Here is a 23,376-nt window from a genome sequence, read left to right on the forward strand (position 1 = left end):
CTGAAGATCTACTAAGTAGGGATTACCTCTTTGATCTCAAATTTTCTGTTTCACATACAGTGCTTTCGGAGTGGTGCTTACATCTTCCTCGTTGAAAAAAAATACTCATATACAGAAGGCCAAAATGGTGAATTGATGTTCATAAAGTTATCTGATGTTAAAATCTTCAAACAAGAAACTTCCAAATTGAAAGCAACATCCTGATTTCATAGTACAAAATTTATATGATTCTGAAGCCAAAGTTATCTTCAGATGCATACAAATTGGTAGATGATCTGAAGCCAAAGATATCTTCAGATGCAAACAAATTGGTAGATGATCTAAGGCCAAAGACATCAACAGATTTCATCAACTTTGATACCAGTAAAATGCTGAAAAAATGAAGACAGCAATAGGAAGCAATTATGCTCCGATACCATATTGAATTTTTGAATTATAAACTTTGAATTAAACTCCATAAAAGGAGAAGAACAAATACACTCCATGAAAGAAGGAAAACAAACCTCCATGAAATAAGGGGTTGGAATACAATCCAATGATTTCTACAACGACTCTATTTATAGAGAAAATGGTAGAGTAATTAACTAACTTTCTAGCTAATCAACCAACTAACCTAACTAACTAACATAACAAAACTAACTAAACAGCTGGAGACAATCTAGAATCCGGAATCTGGTGAGTTGGCTGAGCTGGAAGGAAGATTTTGATGTTGTTGGTTGATCTACTGATGTTTGGTGCAGGTATATTCTAATAGTAAATACAATTATTGTCCATCAACTTACAGCTGTATATGTTAACACTCAGACATTGTTTAATTTTCCATTGATCTAGGCATAATTAGTCGTGATCTTATTTTTGAGGATATTTTTCTATATGTTACCGATTTGTTCAATGTCAACTGCTATTGAAGCATTAGTAGATAACAACAAAAAGAAGAGTTTAAAGTTTATCTCCAATAAAGTGGGTCCTTTTCTGTCTAACCCTTGGTTTTTATTTTAGTTTGTGAAGTGGATCGGACTTGTTTCTGACCAGACTACATGAAAAACTATAGTAAAAGTTAAAGATTAGATGGAAAGTGCCCCAACAGCCTAAAATTTTGGGAAAGCTTTTGTTTAGTGCAATGTTTTTGCTCCATTGAAAGAACTATACTTCAGCACTAACCTAAGGAACAGTTAAATACAGTTGTGGTTGGGCTCGACATGTGCCTAGAATCTTATTTGAAAAACTAGATTGTTGTGACGGCAGAAGTGGGGGTGGACAGTGGAGGGGCTATGGGCTACCGGCCTCAAGTTCCATGACCATTTCCCCTCCTCCCCTCCCCATGCAAGGTATTTTCTGAGATGGGCTTCTTTTTGTCTTTTGCTTAGCTTTCTTTCTTGCTTAACAAGTTGCTAAATAGTTGAGGTCAAAGTCAACAATAAATACACCATGTAGCTCAACAAGCAGATCGACAGGCTCCAATGTTGCTCAACGTAGCTACCATCTGCTAAGAAAAATGGTGATAAAAATATGAGATTGCAACTCAGTGAGTAGATAATTTGTAAATAAGTAAACTTTTTCCATTGATGCATATTTTCTAAAAATTCTTGCTCTATTGAAACTTTAAGAAATTCTGAAATCTGGTAACACTTTTTACAATCAAACATGAATACATTATAAAATTCTTTATTCTTCATTCTAGATAAGTATCTGTAAGGTATAACAAATATAAAGAATCTGATATTCATGAAAATCTATGAAATATTGCCGCTGCTCAATACTTTAAGCTGAAAGCTTTATTCTGAAAACTGAATTAACTGAATTCCATAATCTGAAATCTGAGAACTGAATAAATACTGAAAAATCACACCAAAAAGAGTACTCAATGAATAGCCTTACTCATGTACAAAGTAATCTCGATGTACAAGGCAAAACCATTCAAATCTGATAATCTGATAACTGATAATCTGATAATCTGGTCATACGTACGCAGAGCTGCCCCAAAGGCTAATCACCCTAGTATACAGCCCAAAGCATATGTGTGTACTAGAGTGGGTCCTAAAGACCTCTGATAATCTGGTTATACACTATGAAAACACATTCACAATAGTACAGAGCGGATAAAATCACCATAACTAGTCATACACTGTGGAAACACATTCACATCAGTACAAATTGGGGGTAAAATCACTTGGGTACTTTCTGGTAGTTTTTAGAAATAACTTTAACTATACTGAAACATGTAATAAGAATATAACATGCTTTCAAAATAATTTAACTGAACTAAATTTAACTTTAAAAGCAATTGATAATAAAATCCATTTTATTCTAAAAATCATGCTATGAAGTCAACTTTATAAAATAAATAACTTTAAAATTTAAATAAGACTTATTTCTGAAAAATAAGTTTTATCCACTCACAGATTTATGAATAGGAATCTTGGCTAAATTGACGGGCATCTCCAAACTTCCACGTCACTACCTGAAATAAATGTATAACAACTCAAATTAAAATATGACAATTAAACTAAAGCAAAGTCACCACTTAATTCCTCAACTTCCAAATTTTCTCTTGAATCTCCATTTCTCGATACTTGAATGAATTCCCCAATTTTTCTTTAATCAATTGGAGATAATTCTATTCACTAACTCCTTCACTATTTTTTAGTTTATAAAAATTACTTTCATCCCAAACATAAAATAATTATACTTTCCAATCTAATGAAAACTAATAACCATAATTCCTCCCATTTAATACACATCTTGTTCCATAAAATCATCTTTTCATGTGAGTATTTCATGAAAACTATCATTTTCCAAACTTTTCTTTTCTTTGATTATTTACCAACCAATCATCACACATAATCAAATCCATTAATTTACCGTACTTTTTTAAATCACTACTTTATAAACATACAACCTCTATATACAGCTTAATCCATCCCTTATTAAATCGCTTTATTCCCTTTTTAATTTCCATATGGCAGAACATGTTCCCATTTACCGATTTATTTATAGAATATGTTTTCCACATTCATTTCCCCACTACATTGGCACAATAACATACAACCTTCCAACATCTTGAATTTACACTATAAATACTGTCCCTTTTTATTTTGCTCTGTAATATCAAAATTACTAAATCAAGAACATACCACATTCATGCTAAATTGAATTCCAATTAAACACAATTCATCTCTTCTTCATCAGTTTACTACTTCCACACTAACATCAAGCTATGCAATTAGGCATGTTCCATTCTTAATACTTCCAGCCACTAGACATATATATGTGCCAAACAATTTATTAATTGACTCAAATCCTCACTTGCCTTTTGATTTCTTTATTTAAATTTCAATTTTAACCCAATTACTTACTGAATTTTTTTTCATTCACAAGGCTCCAACCCGAAAATTTATAAATATTTGATTCACATAACTTAAAAGCCTCAAAAATGGTTTACCCATACTAAACCATCAAGAAATTGAACTTCTTTATCACTTATTGGAGCCAAATAAGAAATTTAAGTTTGTATAAAACTTACCTACTTGTGATTGTAGAAGCAATGAGGATATGAAAGACAACCCAATACTTGAAAAAGGCATCTGGCCTCCTACATATCTCCGCCAGTACTTTTTTTTTTTTTTTTTCCTTCCCTCGGTATCTCTCGATTTCTCTGGTTCTTTCTGCCCGTCTATGTGTGTATCTATGTAATGTAAAATGGAACAATGGATTGTTAAGTTGACATTTGCAATCCACTATCAAAAATTTGCATGGAAGCCCCTCATCTTCAATTTAATATGACATTTAATCCTTTTAACTTCCGTTAATAGAAAGTAGTAAATCCCCAACTTTAAATTATATCCAACTTAACTCTCGTATATTGCCAATATATAAAATAACCCAAATAAAATATTTTATTACATTTTAGTCCTTATTTGACTTTAACCTTTACGAATCAACTTTTGATTTTTGACTAAGAAAAATTGGGTTGTAACACAATACGCTGGCAACACAATTTTTTGAAACGATTGTGTATGGTAGAAACTGTAGTGCTGCTTGGCACAGCTCCTACCGCATCACATGAAGCATAGTTTCTAAACCTGACCAACAAAGCTGGTAAACCGGTTCTCGAATGGGTCTGGGATTTCAGTTAGAATTTCTACCTGCCACTTAGTCGGTATGACCTGCAAACATGGGAATTGAATCGTTGGACTGGAAACTCACTCACGCGAAGTAAATTTTTTCAATAGAAAGTAAGAAAAGCAACTCATCCAAACATGCTCTATGACTCTTTCATGTCAGTTTAATATAGTCAGCACAGCTTTAACTTTCATATTTAGGTCTGGCATAGGATAAGTACGACATGAAACTGTCTGGAACCAAAATCTGATTTGCGATTCTGAAGTGCAACTTAACTAAAATTTTGCTATTTATAGCTTTATTGGGTGCATCTCTCTGGAAGCATAGTTTTATCTTACGAGGTCTGAATTAGTTAATTAATTATTGATATTGCTGTATTTTAGATTTCCTATATCTGGCTTCCTGGAAGTTACATCCTGCATTTGTTGATGCAAACATAACTGTCTCTGCTCCGCGTGATATTTTGGCGTTAATTAATCAGCTTGAGTTTAACTAATGGTTGCAATCTCTTTCATGGATTACATTTGTTTTTCTTCTTCCAGAACACGTGATATATTGGTCAGGCATTTTGAGCTGATTACTTCGTGGTCCTCTTGCATACTCCTGTTTTGTTAGGCCTGAACAATCACATCTACCATACTATCCAATCGCAAAAGAAACATCACTTATTCAGATTACTTTCTGCCTTCGTGTTACTTCACCACCTTCAAAAGACTAAAATAAAGTGTTAATAGTTACATTGTGAATCTAGTAATCCTTTTCAGTTTTGTGTCAGTTCTGCCCTGCCATCTGTGCCTGGATTCCTGATATGTATTGTTCCTTTACAGTGGGCAGATAGGTGTTTTGTTAGTGTGAAATAATAAAATTGTAAATAATGCAGATCAAAGTGGAAAGCTGGAATGTATACATGTAATTGCAAGAATTGGACCCAACTTTACCATATATTGCAGAGAAGAAAGTCCCGCCTCAACGAATGATTTACCACTGTGGAAATTTGAAGACATAACAGAAACTATTCCTACGAAGGATCAAGATCTAGCAATTTCTGGTCAGAAGGCCATACAGGTTGAAGAATTGGATCTAAAATTAGGTTCATCTGGCCCCTTCACTCTGAATTAGTTGGAGAAAGCTTTATTTTACCTGTGACAGTTGCCTCTAAAGGTCATGCAATCCATTCTGGTGAGTTAAAGGTTTATCTGGTAGATACAAAAGGCGGTGGTTTGCTTAGTCCAAGAGAAGTTGAGTTATTCTTGGCCGACAATCTGCATGTTGAACTTGTTGGAATACCTGGGCAAGACTGTGTGGATCTTTCTGAAGCTAAATATTGATAAAATTCAGAATATCCGGCCATCTTTTGGACTGATTTCTGTTCCGTTTCTTAATGTGGTACTCCTGGTCCTACAAACTGAAAATTAAATGGAATCATCCCAATCCTGTCATGGTTTATGTCTCGTTAGGTTACCATAACAGAAGTGAACCTAGTTCCCAGAAAGTTCACGTACATAAAAGCTTGCAGATTGAAGGCAAGACTGCTATTACAATTAGCCACCATTATGTTTTTCCATTTTGACGGGATTCTCTTTTGCTGTCAAACATCAAAGCAAATCTTGATTCTGATCATATGCCATCGCTAGCTCTGAATGAAACAAGTGTTCTTATAACTTAGTGCAAAGAATTGTTCAGAAGTGCCACTGCGGTTGTTGTTTCATGCACCATACAACCTCAGGAGGAATTTAGAGAACCTGTTCTTCATGTGCCTGGAGAGGATTTTAAAAAGGTTTTTGCTGTCATTCCAAAGGGTTGTTCAACTGTAAAAATGGGGATGGTTAATGTAAAATGGCAGAAGGATTCCGGATTAGGAGAAGATTTTCATTCTTGTGCTATTACATCTCTCAAGTTACGAAACGCTGGCTTCCTGATGTCAATGTTGAGCTACCTCCGTTAGTTGTCAGTTTAAATTGTCCACCTCATGCCATTGCAGGGAATCCATTTACATATTCTGTTACCATTCAAAATCAAACAGAGTTGCTCCAGGAGATCAAATATTTCTTTGGCTGAATCACAAAGTTGTGTCGTCTGGCCCTCACAATGACACAACTTTTGTCCCACCAAAATCAGAGCACATTCCCAGTGACATGCTTGTACCTTTGGGCTTAGGTTCTCAACAGCTTCCTAGAGTTACCGTGACTTCAGTGAGATACAACCCTCAACTACGTCATCTACTGTCTTCATCTTCCCCTCAAAACCATTTTTTCAGGCCAGTGACATGGGAAAAACAAGACTTGAGTCTGTTTCCGAGTAGTGCTTTTGATAAGAAAATCGTGTTTGGTAAAGTACATTGTAACTTCTGATGAGCAAGAAATATTACTGATTGATCGGTTTGATCTGCTAATAGTATACCAGTTTGGATAATTTATGAATTTCTCTTAGACTTGGTGGAAAAGCCAAACTCCTAGATGATAATGCATATCTGTATGTGCAGTGTGATTATATATGACTAGGAAGCCATGGGTGTCTTCTCCTTAACAATGAGAATTCTCTTCATTGTGATATTCTACAACTTTTACTCTTTCCGCACTCTTCTTATTAATGTTGATACACAACCTTCTCTTCTGTATTCGATATGCTAAATGTTTGTTATAGCTTAAAAGGTAAATTATAAGCAGCGAGTCTTATGAAATTTGTGGATAAAAAGTAGATAAAAATTGTGGATTCTACGAAATCATCTTATAAGCTTGAAAAAGCACTTCGAAAAATGCTCAAAATTTCTAAATACTAACTTTTTGTCTCCATCAATTGAGCTTTAGGTTAGTGGTTACAATCTCAAGTTCAATGGTAAACGAGAAGAACAACCGAGAGAAGAAAAATCGAACATATGTCCTACCACAAGTGACCTACATGGACTTCGAGCTCCATGCACTGAAATGAATAATTAGAATCATTATGAGCTACAATTTAGGGGAAAGTAAAAGCTATCTCAAGAAGAGGAACCGTAAAGGAATATTCACTCAAAACAATGAAGGTAAGTAATCAACTGATATGGTCTAATCCGCTGATTGTGAACCAGCTGGTGCGGTTACATAAATATGCAAGTAATATCCAGGAATAGTACGCACCTTGTGTAGAGGATAGTTGTTAAGCCCCTTTTTGAGCTCCATTATTTAGAGATTATAATATTTTGAATAGTATTTTTTTTAAAAATGAGTGGTTAAAAAGAAAAGAAAGTCTTTAATTTACGTGTAATATTATTTTATTGAAGATTGTGTGGTTAAAAATAGAAGAGAAAAAAATTTAATTTAATTTAGTGAAAAATAATGAGGGGCCAAATGGGGGCTAAAAGTGTATTGATTTGACTATTAGGGCTGGACATGGTCCGGTTCGGTTCGGTTCGGTTCTAACGAGAACCGAATCGACCCCGAAATTTTCGGGTATTTAGTAAGTGGAACCGTCGGGTCCAAATTTAATTACGGAACCGTTCGGGTTCGGTTCCATTCAGTTCGGTTCGATCCGGTTCGATTCCATTCGGTTCTGTATTATAATTAAAATTTTTAATATATACAAAGTTACGTTAATTTAATTAATGATATATTTAATATTAGCTCTTACAAAATAACGTAGTTCAATCTTATGTGTTTCACGTCTCTCTTTGCTGAACTCTTCATAAATTTGATTATTAAAATCACAGAAAGAGAAAGATAGCGATCTCAAAATAATTAAGAGAGATGTTGTAAAGTTTTAATTCGATTTTCTCCGGTAGAAACGCCACTACAGTAGTATAACAGATTTAGATAAAATTGAGGTTAATTTGATTAAGTTGATTTTGAGCTGAATATTAGAAATAGAAAAATCATATTTTGTGGTTTGAACTAAATTAACTAGTTAACAAATTTATTTAGAAAAATAAAATAATTTTACTTATTTAAAATAAATTAATTAAAAAAATTACGGAGATTCGGTTCTTATTCAGTTCTTCGGGTCTTGGCCTAGAACCGAGAACCGAACCATACCCGTCGGTTCTTGATTCAAATACTCGTTCGGGTATTTAACTTGAGAATAACCGTCGGGTTCGGTTATGTTCGGTTCGGGTTCGGTTCGGTCGGTTCGATTCGGGAGTTTTGTCCAACCCTACTGACTATGAGACTAACTTCCTGATGCTGAATTCTCCGGGAGATACTGGAATTAATTGTTTCAATGGTCACTGAACATAAGTCCATATTTTTGATTGGTCACTTCAGTATATCAAGATCTCAGTTGACAGATTTTGATTGGTGAAAAAAACTGTTTTACTTTTAAAAGAACCAACAACTTTATGTCGTGTGCTTTTCTGTCAAGTAACATGTAAAAATTTTATGTACAAGTAGTGTGAAAAATACAACCACCCCCATTGACAGTTCTCAGTTGGCAGATTTTGATTAGTGAAAAAAAACTGTCACAAACTGTTTTATTTTAAAAGAACAATTTTATATCATGTGTTTTTCTGTCAAGTAACATGTAACATTTTTCTGTACAAGTAACGTAATTCATATGTTTTTGCAATGACTCTGCTCCACTGACAGAAGCCCTGGCTCACCCTCACATTTGGGGGGGTCCACTTCTTCCTTCCAATTATTTATTCATGCAAGCTCCGACATTGTGAGTATCTATCAAATCCTATGTCAAAAATTTCCTGGTACTTCAAAATTTTCCTTTTTGCAATTCGGGGAATTACAAATTTTTTTACAGGTTTTCGGGCTTTAATTAGAAGATTTGATTTTTATCGGGTCGGGGGGATTGTAATTGGGATCTGAAAGGGTTTTTACGTAATTTTACCGCCACGTTGTGTAAACTTTATTTTATTTCTATTTTATCTGGGTCCGGCTAGGGTTTTGTTCCAATTTTCGTCGTTCCTCACGGAAAGAGAAGTGATCCAACAGTTTGAAGCGATGTACGGACACAGAGGGTAAGTTTAGAATCAATTTTCTGGTCATTAAAATCCATTTGTATGCGTGTTTGTTCAACTATTTTTCATTTTTTTAATTGGGGGATTGTGATTTTGATTTTGATTCTTATTTCTTCAATTTTTTTATTTTTTTTAATTGCAGTCTCTAAATACGTAAGGTAAAATATAGATTCTAAACTGATTGAAATTGATTTTTTATTTATTAACAATTATACCGATAATAATTCTTGTCCGGTGGCTCACAGTACAGTTTCTGAACAATCTATGAAATTTAGTGGTATAAAACCTTGATTATTGAATACAGATAAAACTTCAATTTACGGGCCCGTGATTGATGCTTATAGATTTTACTAAAGTTCTTAGTGTACGAAGATGAGAGAAAAGGGATAGGCCAAGAGAGGATCGTGTTAGGGCATGTGTAAATTATAGAAAAGAGGGATAGATCAAGATTTACATTAGCACTTACAAAATATATGATTTCATTGAACCTTTAAGCAGCTGTTAGTAAAACAAAGTTGTGAAAAATAGTTATAGTTACTGGTACAAGATTATTGCGTAAGTGGAGAAAATGTATACTTCAGAAGTTATATTTATGCTAGAAAGATCTTTAGTGAGGTTCTTAGTCATGATTTTAACTTTGCTATTTTAAGTTTAATCTGGTGTGCAAGATTGTCAATCTTGGACTGTCGGTATATATTCTTAGTGTAATTGAGGACAACGGTGCTGAGGCCACCATTTAGATTGATGATGCGCATTTTCATCTTGATTGATTTATCAGTATACATTTAATGATATTATACTGTTTATAAATTTCTTGGTACCATTTAGATTGATGATGTGCATTGTTTCTTGATCTCTGCACCTTGCTTTTTATCTGGCTGTTCACTTTTTATTGTTTAGAAGTTTAGTTCTTTTATTTATAGTTGGGTTCATGGATATGATAAATCTTGATCTTGATATACTATTTAGAGCATTAGATTTTAGGAAAAATATGGGTTGGGATTGGCTTTATTAACAAGGTTGAGTGGGGGAATTTTTCCTTCCTTGGTATGAATAATTGAAGGGCAATGTTGGGGAGCGGGGGGGGTTTCGGACGGGTACGAGATCGGCTCAAAGAGACCTAGAATGATGGAATCAAATCCCTACTTGGCAGTGAGCAGCGGTTCAAGTGGCTATCAACCTTATGGCTATGGTAGTGCCAGTAGATATCAGCCTTCTGCCTTCCCCGTCGTACGTGTAAGGGGTCTTCCCTTTAATTGTTCAGATGTTGACATTTTCAAGTTCTTTGCTGGGTTGGACATTGTGGATGTGTTCTTGGTTAACAAGGATGGGCGATTTTCTGGAGAAGGTTTTGTGGTCTTTAGCGGACCGATGCAGGCAGAGCTTGCTCTTCTGAGGGATCGACAAAACATGGGGAGGAGGTATGTCGAAGTTTTTAGGTGCAAAAGGCAGGAATATTACCATGCTATAGCAGCTGAGGTTAATGAAGGAGCTTATGGCAGTATCGACTACCATGGAACCTCATCTCCACCTCGACGCAAGAGGTCTCCAGACAAAAATAATATGGAGTATACAGAGATCTTGAAGTTACGTGGACTCCCGTACTCTGTCAAAAAATCAGAAATTGTTAAATTTTTTGGAGATTTCAACGTCCCAGATGATAAGATCCAGATTGCATTGCGATCTGATGGGAAAGCTACTGGAGAGGCATATGTGGAGTTTACCTCAGCCGAAGAGGCAAAGAAAGCAATGTGCAAGGACAAGATGTTGATTGGATCACGATATGTGGAACTCTATCCCTCAATGCCAGATGAAGCAAGAAGGGCTGCAACAAGATCGCGAAAGTAATGAGGGTGGTATCAGCATTTTGTTGCAAAATTTTCTTTCTCCCCTTGTGAACCGATTCATCTTTTCCCCTTCTTTCAAATGTCTGATAGATGTTTTGCTATATCTGAAGTAGAAGTTTCTCTGCATTTTGGGGTTTGTATTGACATATTATGGAAAATATTTTGCTGAAATCAATGCTTCGTAGATGATATAATTTTTTGAATCATTTTATTCTAAAAGAAATTGTAGATAATGTAACGTTTTTGTTGAAAATACAACTAGATATTATATGGATTAAAATAAAAAGGATAAATATATATGTACAAATTTTGGTGTACAAAGTCTTTCGCTCACTCTCACATATGTACGGGTCCTAGGTGCTTTTTAAAAATGACGGCTTGTAGTCCTCACCCTTTGTTGTGAGTAATGAGTAAACCATTTTGTAAAAAGTGTGAGTATATGTAGATTGTCCAAATAAAAATTAATGAAAATGAAGATAGTAAAAGAAAATAATTTGAGAGCTTGAAATGAAGCCTTTCTGGTTTGTTGATTTTCCCCCTTCTAAACATTGCATGATATAAGAATTAAAATTGTAGATTGAGTCTTTCCTGTTATTTTTAATGTTAATTAGTCTTTACTATCTCTTCCTTAAAGTGAGTGTTGAATAATTACCTTGTTATATTTGTTCATCATCAGCATTAATGAATAACATTACTCATCTCAGATGCTTGTTTTAGTTAAATGAGTCATTAATAATTGGATCGTCCAATGTTTGCATTATTCTGCGTTTAACTTATATTTAAAAAAATATAAAAAAAAAATCAGTAACTGATGGCCAAAACTGAAAATAGAAAATGGTAACTTTCCTTTTTAATTGTTTTTTATTTTTGAGGAGTGGGATGGGGATATATAGAGAATAGGGATGGGCAAATCTCCCGAACCGAACTGAATAGAACCCGACGATTCTTGTCGAATTAAATACCCGAACGAGTATTTGAATTAAGAACTGACGGGTACGGTTCGATTTTCGGTTCTAGACCAAGAACCAAAAAATCGAATAAGAACCGAATTTTTCTAATTTTTTTATATTGAGTAAATTAAATTATTTTAATTTTAATTTTTTCTAAACGAATTAACAAATTAATAATTTCTAAATCCAAAATTTTGGCCCAATAATTTGTATCATTTCTAATTTTTTAATTTTTGGCCCAATTAACCATTTTATTGTTTCATTTCTTAGTCCAACAAGATTCAATCCACTAAATAACCATAAACACCTACACTAAAGTGCATAACATTGTCTCGCACTCACTCTCGCAGTCTCGCTAACATTCTAAAACCTATATAATCGTCTGCCGACATTGTGACATTCGATCGAAACTGTGACCTCCGTCGATCGAAGCTTTGACTGTAGCGATCATTTGAATAAGATAGTCTACTAGTCTCTGACATTCCAAAACTATTGAATGTATCATTAATTGTATTTATATAATGTGGTTATAAATGTTAAAAAATTTAATTATAGTACAGAACCGAACGGAACCGAACGGAATCGAACTCGAACAGTTTCATAATTATATTTGGACCTGACGGTTCCATTTACTAGATACCCAAAAATTTTGGTTCGATTTGATTCTCTTTAAAATCGAATCGAAATGACCCGCGCCCATCCCTAATAAGATAGACAGTTTATATTATTTAACTAAAATCCTGTATTAGAAAAATACAACTTTATGGTAATTACTCATGGACTTTATTTTCTCCGACTCCTTAGTCAAACGTTGGAGCGTTTTTAATCCTATAGTCTAATTCCACTTTTGACAAAATCCCGTTAACTTCCTATTTTTAACTCTTTTTATTCAACTTTTCAACTTTTTATTTCTTCCATTATCATGCATCCAATAACTTATGAATACGAACACGTATTTCATTCTCATCTACACATTCAAGTCTTCTAACTCATTTTTCACTATAGATTTTAATAAAAATGATTTATTTTTATTTTTATTTTTTATTTTTTGAAGAATTTATGATTAAGAAGTAGGAAATTTTTTAATTTACGTGTAAAATTATTTTACTAAAAAATATTTGATTGAAGATGAATTTAGAAAAAAAGAAAAAGATTTTTAATAATGGGGCTTAGATGGGACATCTAAAACCCTAAATTATTACTTGCTAAGATTTTGTTGAGGCCTCAAAATTCATATTTCTTGATAGAAAAAAGTTAAATATATTCTTTTAAAATATTTTCTTGTTTGTCACAAACTGATTCTATGTGTATTAATTCTATTTTAATAAATAAACGCGACTCCTCTTATATTGTTGATGAAAGTCTCTCATTGACAAGATTCCAACACTCCTCTTAATTGATAATATATTATTCATTAGTGAGACCTTATCTCCTTTATACTGTTAGTATAACATGGTATTAATAGATATTTTGGTGATATCACTACTTAAAAAAAAAAAAAAAAAAAAAAAAAAAATATAAATTTATATATATAAAACTTTTAATATGTATTAATATATATATATATATATATATATAAAACTTTTAATATGTATTAATCTCTCAATCACTTTATCCTTAAAAAATTATGCACGTTAAACTTTTAATCAACAAATGAATTCAGTCTGCTCCACTGGAGATCATCTTGGGTGACATTTCCATATTTTTATTGTTAAATTGTTGAGGGAACTTTATTCTACAAGTGATGCTACCAACCCACTTCTGTACAAAAAGTATTTGAATAATAAATTGGTCTAGTCGATAGAAACTGATCTTAGGCCAAGTTAAGAAGAAAAGGGGTGGAAAGAAAACTTTTGAATACTCATTGATCAAGCCCAAATTATCAAGTATTGACTTGTAAATAAAGTTTCATACCTAAAACATGACCACAATTGCCTCGAACGGTCTCTTGAAGGCTTTCCAAAATTTTTCTTAAATTCTGATGAATTTTAGTTTGCATCAATTTATTAGTGTTTGATGTTCTATTTATCTCTAATGTTAAAGATGATGTCAAATTCTGAAATATATAATCTTCAAAACTATTCCCACTAGGGAAAAATTTGCATCATCATCTTCTTGGTAATTTCTAGTGAAAATACGAAGATTTTTAGGAACATAAGCTAGTATAATAATAAAATGGGTCCATCTTTTTTGAAGAATATCATGTAAACTTTCAAAATGATGCTATTTACATTCTTAGCCCGTGTTTGTGTTTTTCACAAGTTATTTATAGTCTTCTGATAAATTTTAACTTGACTGAATTGCAGAATTGAGAAGCCCCACATTTGTGGAATGTACAACGAGGGAATACATCTCCATCTTACGTTCTTGATAATAGCTATTGAATTGAAAAGGCTACGCGTCTGGTTTTATGGACCACGCTGTTTATTTTCTTCGTCCAATCTATATATTCTTTGACTTTTGTTTTGAATGGATTTTATGACCAAGAAATCCACAAAATAAATACTACATTCTAAACTGATATATGTATTCACTATGTGGGACAAAGAACAAAGTAGGGTTCTTTAAGCTCAATAAAATGCTACAATCTAACTTGGAAACAGGCAAAAGAAATTTTAAGAAATAAGAGAAATTTATATTAGAGCACATAAAAATAGTGAGCTCAAGTTTCTTAGTCATTTATTTAAATGAAGTTATGCACTTGTAAGGGTTTAATTAAAAAAAAAAAAATCTCGTCTACATAAAACAATCTACATGTAACTCTATCCAATATTAAAATTTTAGATCTAATAATTTAACAAGACGTGATAATGTATTTAAATTAAGTGATCAGGCCTAGTTCTGCTTTTGTTATATTATTATTATTATTATTATTATTATTATTATTATTATTATTATTATTATTATTATTACTACTTTTCATATTATTAATAAATCGTGCAACTTGACTTCGTCAACTTGTAAAAAAATAAAAAAATGTGTAAAAAATGGTCAGTAATGTGGTCATGCAAAAAAAAAAAAAATGTAGTGGAAACGTGCGCTATTGTGTAAATATGTGTGCAATTTTAAGAAAATCGGCAAGTAGAATAAAAGACGCGTTCTTGTTGAAAAATCTAGTTAAGCAATTACTCTGAAATAAAAAGGAAAGAGTTCAAAGACAGAAGGAATTATGGCGCCAACGCACAGAAGAAAATACTATGAAACACTAACCTCAAAATCATAGAAGCAACATAGGAATTTCCAAGTAATAACATATGTTATGTTAGAACTTTCCAATTTGTCCAATCATATCATTTTTAATCCTATATTATATGTTAAAAGCTCTTTTCCCTTTTATTCAATCTCTCTCCACCTTACTTTGTTGAAAAAAAGAGGTTCTTTAACGAAATTATACTAGCTACATCTTTTATGATTAGTGATATTGAAGATTAAGCAAAGCACAATTTTGAGAGTAAATTCTAATGGGGAATTGCTTTGGATCTCTGCCTGGTACTGACCCTAATCCCTCTAGCTCCACTAGAGCTTCAACTTCTACTTCTACACCAGGTGGGGTGTACTTCTTGTTACATCACTTTGTGTTATTATCATAATATATGCTTGTTTCCTTTTGCAGGTCTTTGAGAGTTCAAGTTTATCTTGAGGGCCGTGTTTCTTTGATTGTCTGTTCACTTTGCGTTTATATCAGAATATATGCTGTCTCCTTTTATGGGTCTTTTAGAATTCATAGAGTATCTCGATTCCTGCTTCAGAAAGTGAAGAAACTTTATTACTAGTCTTGAGGGTTTTCTTTCTTCGTTTATCCCACTATTTTTAGACGTTATCCATTTCGATTAGATGTATGAATTATCATTTTGCTGAAAAATTAAGGGCAGTATTTTTGTTGTTATTTTCTAGATTGAGTTGAATTCTCTTGTATTTACATGATATCCATATTTTAGGGACATCAAAGAATAACAGCAATGGTGGAGGTCTTTCTGCGATGAGCAGCAGTGCTGGGCTTAGCCGGTTTTCTGCTGCAGCAAGTGATGATACGTGTGTGTCCGGGGAGATATTGCCAACATCAAATTTGAAGGTTTATACTTTCTCTGATTTGAGGAATGCCACAAAGAACTTCAAGTCTGACATGATTTTGGGGGTTGGAGGCTTTGGAACTGTATTTAAGGGTTGGGTGGATTCGAAGACACTTTTACCATCCAAAGTTGGTACCGGAATAATGGTTGCTATTAAGAAATTGAACCCTGAGAGCACACAAGGGTTTGAAGAATGGCAGGTGATATTACTGAAATTGTTTGGTTTGAATTATTTCAGTACAGTAAGAAAGTCATTTAGGTGAATTAGATTAATCAATGACCATATCGATAGCTATATTAAGGAATCATGGTTCCCCGTTTCAGTAACAAGAACTAGCTCTACAAAGAAAAAGTTTTACTTAATTGTCCTTATATGGCCAACTTCCTAACTGAATATTTAGAACCAATAGGCTTTTTGAGATTGATGCATTTACAGTTCAAGAGTTTGTTAAAAAAAGAGAGATGGGTGACATCTCAAACAGAGGCGCATCCTTAAGCAAATTTATGGTTGAGAATTGAATTTTACAATCTGATAAGGGTGAACTTTCAGGGTAAAAATCTTGTTACCCATGGTTTATATTGAGATAACGTGCATGTCAACTGACCAAGATTTATCCTTTCTAGAAGGAATAAAATAATGAATTAATACTTTTATTGACTACTTGGCTTTGCTGCTGCTCCTAAAACTACGTCTTACTGACTATAGTCAAGTACTAATGTGGAAAAGACTATATCAAAATCTTCTCCAGAATGATTTTGTTAATTCAGAACGATCAAGATTTGAGTTGTCAAATTGTTCCAAGATCAATTGGTATCATTGTAACTCAAGGCTTTTCTTTCATTCTGGTAAATTACAGAATGCAAGATTGTCTTTTGATGTGCTTGTATTTCATTTCGAACAAGTTTTAAGCTGTGTCTGTGTGTGAGGAACATTATTGATATTTATTTCTTATATCATTTGCCATCAGATGCCTTAGTTAATATTTACAACATTTTAACTTAATTTGGAAATGCAGTCAGAAGTCAACTTTTTAGGAAGGCTTTCACATCCAAACTTGGTTAAGCTCCTTGGATACTGTTGGGAAGATAAAGAGCTTTTACTGGTATATGAGTTTATGCAGAGGGGAAGCCTGGAAAACCATCTTTTTAGAAGTAAGAACTTGATCCAGAAATTGAGAAAAACAAGGAATGGGAAAAAGGATTTTCTTATGCTGATTTTATTTTATTTTTTTTATTATATATGAAGGAAGTGTTGCAGTTGAACCCTTATCATGGGACATACGGCTCAAAATAGCTATAGGAGCTGCTTGGGGCCTTGCTTTTTTGCACACTTCAGATAAGCAAGTCATCTATAGAGACTTTAAGGCCTCCAACATCCTGCTTGATGAGGTCTGTTGAATAATTTGTTACTAGATATTTTATTTTAAAATTTATTTAATGAGTTCTTTAACTATTAGTTATGATCTGTGTTGCAGTTGAACCCTTATCATGGGACATACGGCTCAAAATAGCTATAGGAGCTGCTTGGGGCCTTGCTTTTTTGCACACTTCAGATAAGCAAGTCATCTATAGAGACTTTAAGGCCTCCAACATCCTGCTTGATGAGGTCTGTTGAATAATTTGTTACTAGATATTTTATTTTAAAATTTATTTAATGAGTTCTTTAACTATTAGTTATGATCTGTATGGATAATTGAGTTGTTTAAGTTGGCAACTTAGTTAGGACAGTTTTGTGTCCCAAAAAAATATTTATACACATATACTGTGACTCCATAGGTTGTCCTCATATTAGTTTGCGAAAGATAACTTGCACAGAATTCAATTTTGAGCCTCATTGATTGAAGACGTGCTCAAAGAAATTGAAAGACAAGTTATTAGCTTACATTGTTTGTGGGCTGTGTTGCCAGTTGTAAGATTCCCTTTTATCAAATCTTTTCTCGTCCTCCTTACCCATTTGCTATTCAGGTACTAAGCTAACATCTAAAACTAGAGACAGAATTTGTTGAACTCAGTGTTGTTGGGAAGCAGAACCAGCATCTCCGAGTATATGATGTCGAGTTAAAAGTATTTAGATTTGTGAATGGATAATAGAACTCCCTCAGTTTGAGGGCTGAGGGGTTGGGGTGGGTTCAGGATGGTCGCGTGCAGCACACAGGTTACTGAATGATTTGCATTCCATGGAGATTATATGAAAATAATAATACTAATTATTGATCAAGCATTTATGCCTCAAATGGAAGAGAATTTGTGGAAACTCCTATGTTTTAACATCTTGCATTTTTTCCACAAATCGCCAACTAGATCTTAATATATATTATCCTTTTTATCTCCAATTTTACTCAGTGCTGTTTGTAGTAAATTAGTGGAATGTTACGAGAGTTAAGCTCTCGAATGCTGTTTTCTTGTATTGCAGAATTACAATGCAAAAATATCAGACTTTGGCTTGGCAAAATTAGGGCCTGCAGAGGGGAATTCACACGTAACAACCCGAATTATGGGAACACATGGTTATGCGGCACCCGAATATGTTGCAACAGGTGAGTCGTTGGTCTCTATTTGATTGTAAGTTATACCTTTGTTAGTGTCTCAACTACTTTTGATTCTTGTTAGATCTGATCAGCAGTGGATAAGATTAGGCATATTATGAAAAATCCCGCTTTTTACTTACAAAATTTTCTTTTGAATTTAAAGTTCTGTTGCCTAACTGGTTTTGGACTCAGCCACACCATTTTCGTAGATTGTAGTGTAAAGGTCCGAATAAATTTCTATTGTAGGATGCAATGATTTGGGTGCTTATCACTTTTAGTTTGGCATCGTGAACACTACGAAATAATTATATGGAAAAAGAAAGGGAGGAAGAAGATTGGTGAATAGATAAAACTGTGTTGGAAACAAGTTCAATGTGTTGGAACTTAAGCTCACAATGCATTGAACTTATCCTCGCGCTCCATTCCATGTTTTTAAGCATATGGTATTTTGAAAACAGGTCATCTCTACGTAAAGAGTGATGTATATGGCTTTGGCGTGGTGCTGCTTGAGATGTTGACTGGTTTACGTGCACTTGATACCAAACGACCTAGTGGCCGGCAGAATTTGGTTGATTATGCTAAACCCTTTCTCTGTCAGAAAAGGAAACTAATATCCATTATGGATGTACGGATGGAGGGAAAATATTCTTCGAAGGCGGCATTACATGCAGCTCAACTCACTTTGAGATGCCTTGAATCAGAACCCAAAAAGCGGCCTTCAATGAAAGAAGTTGCAGAGACGTTGGAGCAAATTGCAACTATTAGAAAACCAAAAGAATCCAAAAGTAAGTCCGTGCATTCTTCATCTCATCACCATCACCATGGAGATAGAGTAGGATCTGGAAGATAAAATGAACAAGGCCAAGCTAATATGTTCGAAAACACAATTTGTAAGTTCCCACGTTATAATTTGTTCAATTTCGATTTATTAAAATTATTTAGTTTTAACAAATGCTCAATTCTTTTCTTAGGAAATTCTTTAATACTTTGTTTTGTACTTTACATGAAGAGTGTGGTTTTGTTTGCGAAAATGAGTAATGATTCTAAATTTTATGTCGTCATAATAAAGATTTGTTCTTTATTTGTCCCCATCAACTTCTAAAAGCATCTCCAAAAACTCTTAATCATGAATGCATTTAACAAAATTGCAAACTTCAATACTCCACTACTTAAAATAATCATACCATATAAAACTAAAAAATCTTTTGAAGATACTTTATAAAAATTAAAGTCTCTTAGAAATGCTTTAAGTGACTCCATCTTATGGTTATGGCATGTTTGGTATAATTTTTGAAAAGTCAAAATGAACTTTTGAGATTCAAAGACTGTCTTTTGGATCTATTTGACTAATTTTATTAAAAATGCTTCTATTAGTTTAAAGAGATTTAGAAAAAATTGGTTCAATGTTTCCTCTAAAAATACTTTCAGATTAGGAAGTTCTTTTGAAAATTAGTTTCCAAACAAAAATAAATGTAGTTTCCTTAAAAAACTCTTCTATAAAAAGCAAAAGTAAAAGTAACAGCAATAATCATGTCAAATAAATAGACCTTGTTGTAAAATATAAGTTTATTAGAGTTTAGAGGTGAATGACAATTATACCCATGTAGTCCTAGAAATTATTACTATTGTATCCCTGATTCTGCCCTATAAATACAAAGCTTTGGTTCTTAATAAAACACACACAAGACTATTGACTTTTCTCCGTTCTTTTCTCTGTTCTTTACTTTTATAACACGTTATCAGCACGATAGCTTAATTTTTCAAAGTTTAGTAAAGGTAATAATTTTTATAGACATGAATATTTATCATGTGTACCAAAATTAATTTGGTAGCATGTGAAATATCTCAATATACATATGCATCATAATGGGGTTGCTTTTTCTTCTCTTTTTTCATCGGCATGCATATTAATTTTAATTCACGTTTGTATGTGTAATCTGAACACATTAATTCACCTTTTTTATTCATACACAATTATTTTTCCACATATAATTCAGTATTAATTCTGTCTTTTGAATATGTTACATATTAGTTATATATTTAATTTTTATATATATGAAATTCATATACATGTTTAGTATCTTTTACATGTTGGTAAAAGATTTAACCAATAAATGATTTAGTCAATTTTGTTAACTTTTATGTATGGAGATTCTTTTTCTTAATGAATGTTTGGTAATTAATTTTTCTATATAAATTCATATAATGTCTATATGTTAATTGAATAATTTTAGATATTATTCTATGAACTTTAAATTAAGAATTTATCATCTTATTGTTCCAAAAGTAGCACAACATTATAATTAATATTCTAGAATATTAATTGTATATCTATCTATTATAAATAGTTCGTTGTTGCTCCTAAAGTAGAACAACATTATTAATATTTTAGAAGAATATTACTTGCTTATAAAGAGCATGATATTACAAGTTCAATATTCCAAAAGAATATTGACTCAATGCTTCTGAAGAAGCATAATTTAAATTTTAGTTATTTTAAACAAATTTAATGTTGATGTTCTCGAAGAAACGTAACACACGTTATATAAATATTCAAGAAGAATATTTCATTGTTACTTGTGTAGGGCATAAATTCTATTATTTAGTTCGAAAGGTAAAATGAATCGTTAATGTCAATATTTCAGAAGAATATTGTATTTATGCTCTTGAAGATTATATGTCTCGTTGTGTCCTAAAGAAAGCACACTTTATATATAAAAAAATAATAATATTAAAAAAAAGTTGTGTTAGTGTTACTAAAGAAACACAATGTTATTAATATTTTAAAAAAGAATATGAATTGCTCCAAAAGAATATAATATTATAATTTCAATATTTTTGAATAATATTGATCGATTATATGTAAAATCATGAATTAAATTACTCTATTTATTTATGTGTCCATTTTTCTGGATATGTATTTAGATATTGATGTTCTAGTAAGATTTTATTGCTTTTAAAGAGTATAATGATATAAGATCTAACCTTAAATTATGTTTTTTATTCTTGAAGAGTGAATCCTTTCATGATTATTACTGTAAACAATAATATGTTATTGCTCCTGAAAAGCATTACATTAAAATTTTTCATATTTTAGAAGAATATTGATCTATTGTTTTTGAATAAGTAATAGTAAAATATAATGTGATCTCAAAATAACACATTATAATTTTCATTAATATTCTAGTTAGATCTTAATTGTAGTGTAAAGGTCCGAATAAATTTCTATTGTAGGATGCAATGATTTGGGTGCTTATCACTTTTAGTTTGGCATCGTGAACACTACGAAATAATTATATGGAAAAAGAAAGGGAGGAAGAAGATTGGTGAATAGATAAAACTGTGTTGGAAACAAGTTCAATGTGTTGGAACTTAAGCTCACAATGCATTGAACTTATCCTCGCGCTCCATTCCATGTTTTTAAGCATATGGTATTTTGAAAACAGGTCATCTCTACGTAAAGAGTGATGTATATGGCTTTGGCGTGGTGCTGCTTGAGATGTTGACTGGTTTACGTGCACTTGATACCAAACGACCTAGTGGCCGGCAGAATTTGGTTGATTATGCTAAACCCTTTCTCTGTCAGAAAAGGAAACTAATATCCATTATGGATGTACGGATGGAGGGAAAATATTCTTCGAAGGCGGCATTACATGCAGCTCAACTCACTTTGAGATGCCTTGAATCAGAACCCAAAAAGCGGCCTTCAATGAAAGAAGTTGCAGAGACGTTGGAGCAAATTGCAACTATTAGAAAACCAAAAGAATCCAAAAGTAAGTCCGTGCATTCTTCATCTCATCACCATCACCATGGAGATAGAGTAGGATCTGGAAGATAAAATGAACAAGGCCAAGCTAATATGTTCGAAAACACAATTTGTAAGTTCCCACGTTATAATTTGTTCAATTTCGATTTATTAAAATTATTTAGTTTTAACAAATGCTCAATTCTTTTCTTAGGAAATTCTTTAATACTTTGTTTTGTACTTTACATGAAGAGTGTGGTTTTGTTTGCGAAAATGAGTAATGATTCTAAATTTTATGTCGTCATAATAAAGATTTGTTCTTTATTTGTCCCCATCAACTTCTAAAAACATCTCCAAAAACTCTTAATCATGAATGCATTTAACAAAATTGCAAACTTCAATACTCCACTACTTAAAATAATCATACCATATAAAACTAAAAAATCTTTTGAAGATACTTTATAAAAATTAAAGTCTCTTAGAAATGCTTTAAGTGACTCCATCTTATGGTTATGGCATGTTTGGTATAATTTTTGAAAAGTCAAAATGAACTTTTGAGATTCAAAGGCTGTCTTTTGGATCTATTTGACTAATTTTATTAAAAATGCTTCTATTAGTTAAAAGAGATTTAGAAAAAATTGGTTCAATGTTTCCTCTAAAAATACTTTCAGATTAGGAAGTTCTTTTGAAAATTAGTTTCCAAACAAAAATAAATGTAGTTTCCTTAAAAAACTCTTCTATAAAAAGCAAAAGTAAAAGTAACAGCAATAATCATGTCAAATAAATAGACCTTGTTGTAAAATATAAGTTTATTAGAGTTTAGAGGTGAATGACAATTATACCCATGTAGTCCTAGAAATTATTACTATTGTATCCCTGATTCTGCCCTATAAATACAAAGCTTTGGTTCTTAATAAAACACACACAAGACTATTGACTTTTCTCCGTTCTTTTCTCTGTTCTTTACTTTTATAAAACGTTATCAGCACGATAGCTTAATTTTTCAAAGTTTAGTAAAGGTAATAATTTTTATAGACATGAATATTTATCATGTGTACCAAAATTAATTTGGTAGCATGTGAAATATCTCAATATACATATGCATCATAATGGGGTTGCTTTTTCTTCTCTTTTTTCATCGGCATGCATATTAATTTTAATTCACGTTTGTATGT

The 23,376-nt window shown here is 32.5% G+C and overlaps 2 protein-coding genes and 1 pseudogene across 4 annotated transcripts; all 3 read left to right on the forward strand.

Annotated features, from left to right (window-relative positions):
• Positions 1 to 9,044: 9,044 nt before the first annotated feature.
• On the forward strand, positions 9,045 to 11,114 carry LOC111373719 (annotated as a pseudogene).
• Positions 11,115 to 14,969: 3,855 nt separating this feature from the next.
• On the forward strand, positions 14,970 to 19,393 carry LOC111373720 (probable serine/threonine-protein kinase PIX13). 3 transcript variants are annotated; one of them, XM_022996294.1, is made up of 6 exons: positions 14,970 to 15,404; positions 15,797 to 16,128; positions 16,945 to 17,083; positions 17,395 to 17,534; positions 18,342 to 18,465; positions 18,915 to 19,393. In XM_022996294.1, exons 1-6 carry the CDS (start codon positions 15,320 to 15,322, stop codon positions 19,304 to 19,306), a joined length of 1,212 nt encoding a protein of 403 aa, XP_022852062.1. In that variant the 5' UTR covers positions 14,970 to 15,319; the 3' UTR covers positions 19,307 to 19,393. The 3 variants fall into 3 exon arrangements, with proteins under 3 accessions (XP_022852062.1, XP_022852061.1, XP_022852063.1); XM_022996293.1 differs by lacking the exon at positions 17,395 to 17,534 and adding an exon at positions 17,175 to 17,317 and having other exon boundaries at positions 16,945 to 17,080; XM_022996295.1 differs by lacking the exon at positions 17,395 to 17,534 and adding an exon at positions 17,175 to 17,317 and having other exon boundaries at positions 14,971 to 15,347; positions 15,472 to 16,128; positions 16,945 to 17,080.
• A 1,978-nt stretch (positions 19,394 to 21,371) lies between these two features.
• Positions 21,372 to 22,294, forward strand: LOC111373713 (probable serine/threonine-protein kinase PIX13). The gene is made up of 4 exons (XM_022996289.1): positions 21,372 to 21,395; positions 21,469 to 21,493; positions 21,723 to 21,782; positions 21,903 to 22,294. The coding sequence occupies exons 1-4, from the start codon at positions 21,372 to 21,374 to the stop codon at positions 22,292 to 22,294; spliced, it is 501 nt and encodes a 166-aa protein (XP_022852057.1).
• Positions 22,295 to 23,376: the final 1,082 nt, after the last annotated feature.

This window comes from Olea europaea, unplaced genomic scaffold (genome assembly GCF_002742605.1).
Source record: "Olea europaea var. sylvestris unplaced genomic scaffold, O_europaea_v1 scaffold1156, whole genome shotgun sequence".
NCBI lineage: Eukaryota > Viridiplantae > Streptophyta > Magnoliopsida > Lamiales > Oleaceae > Olea > Olea europaea.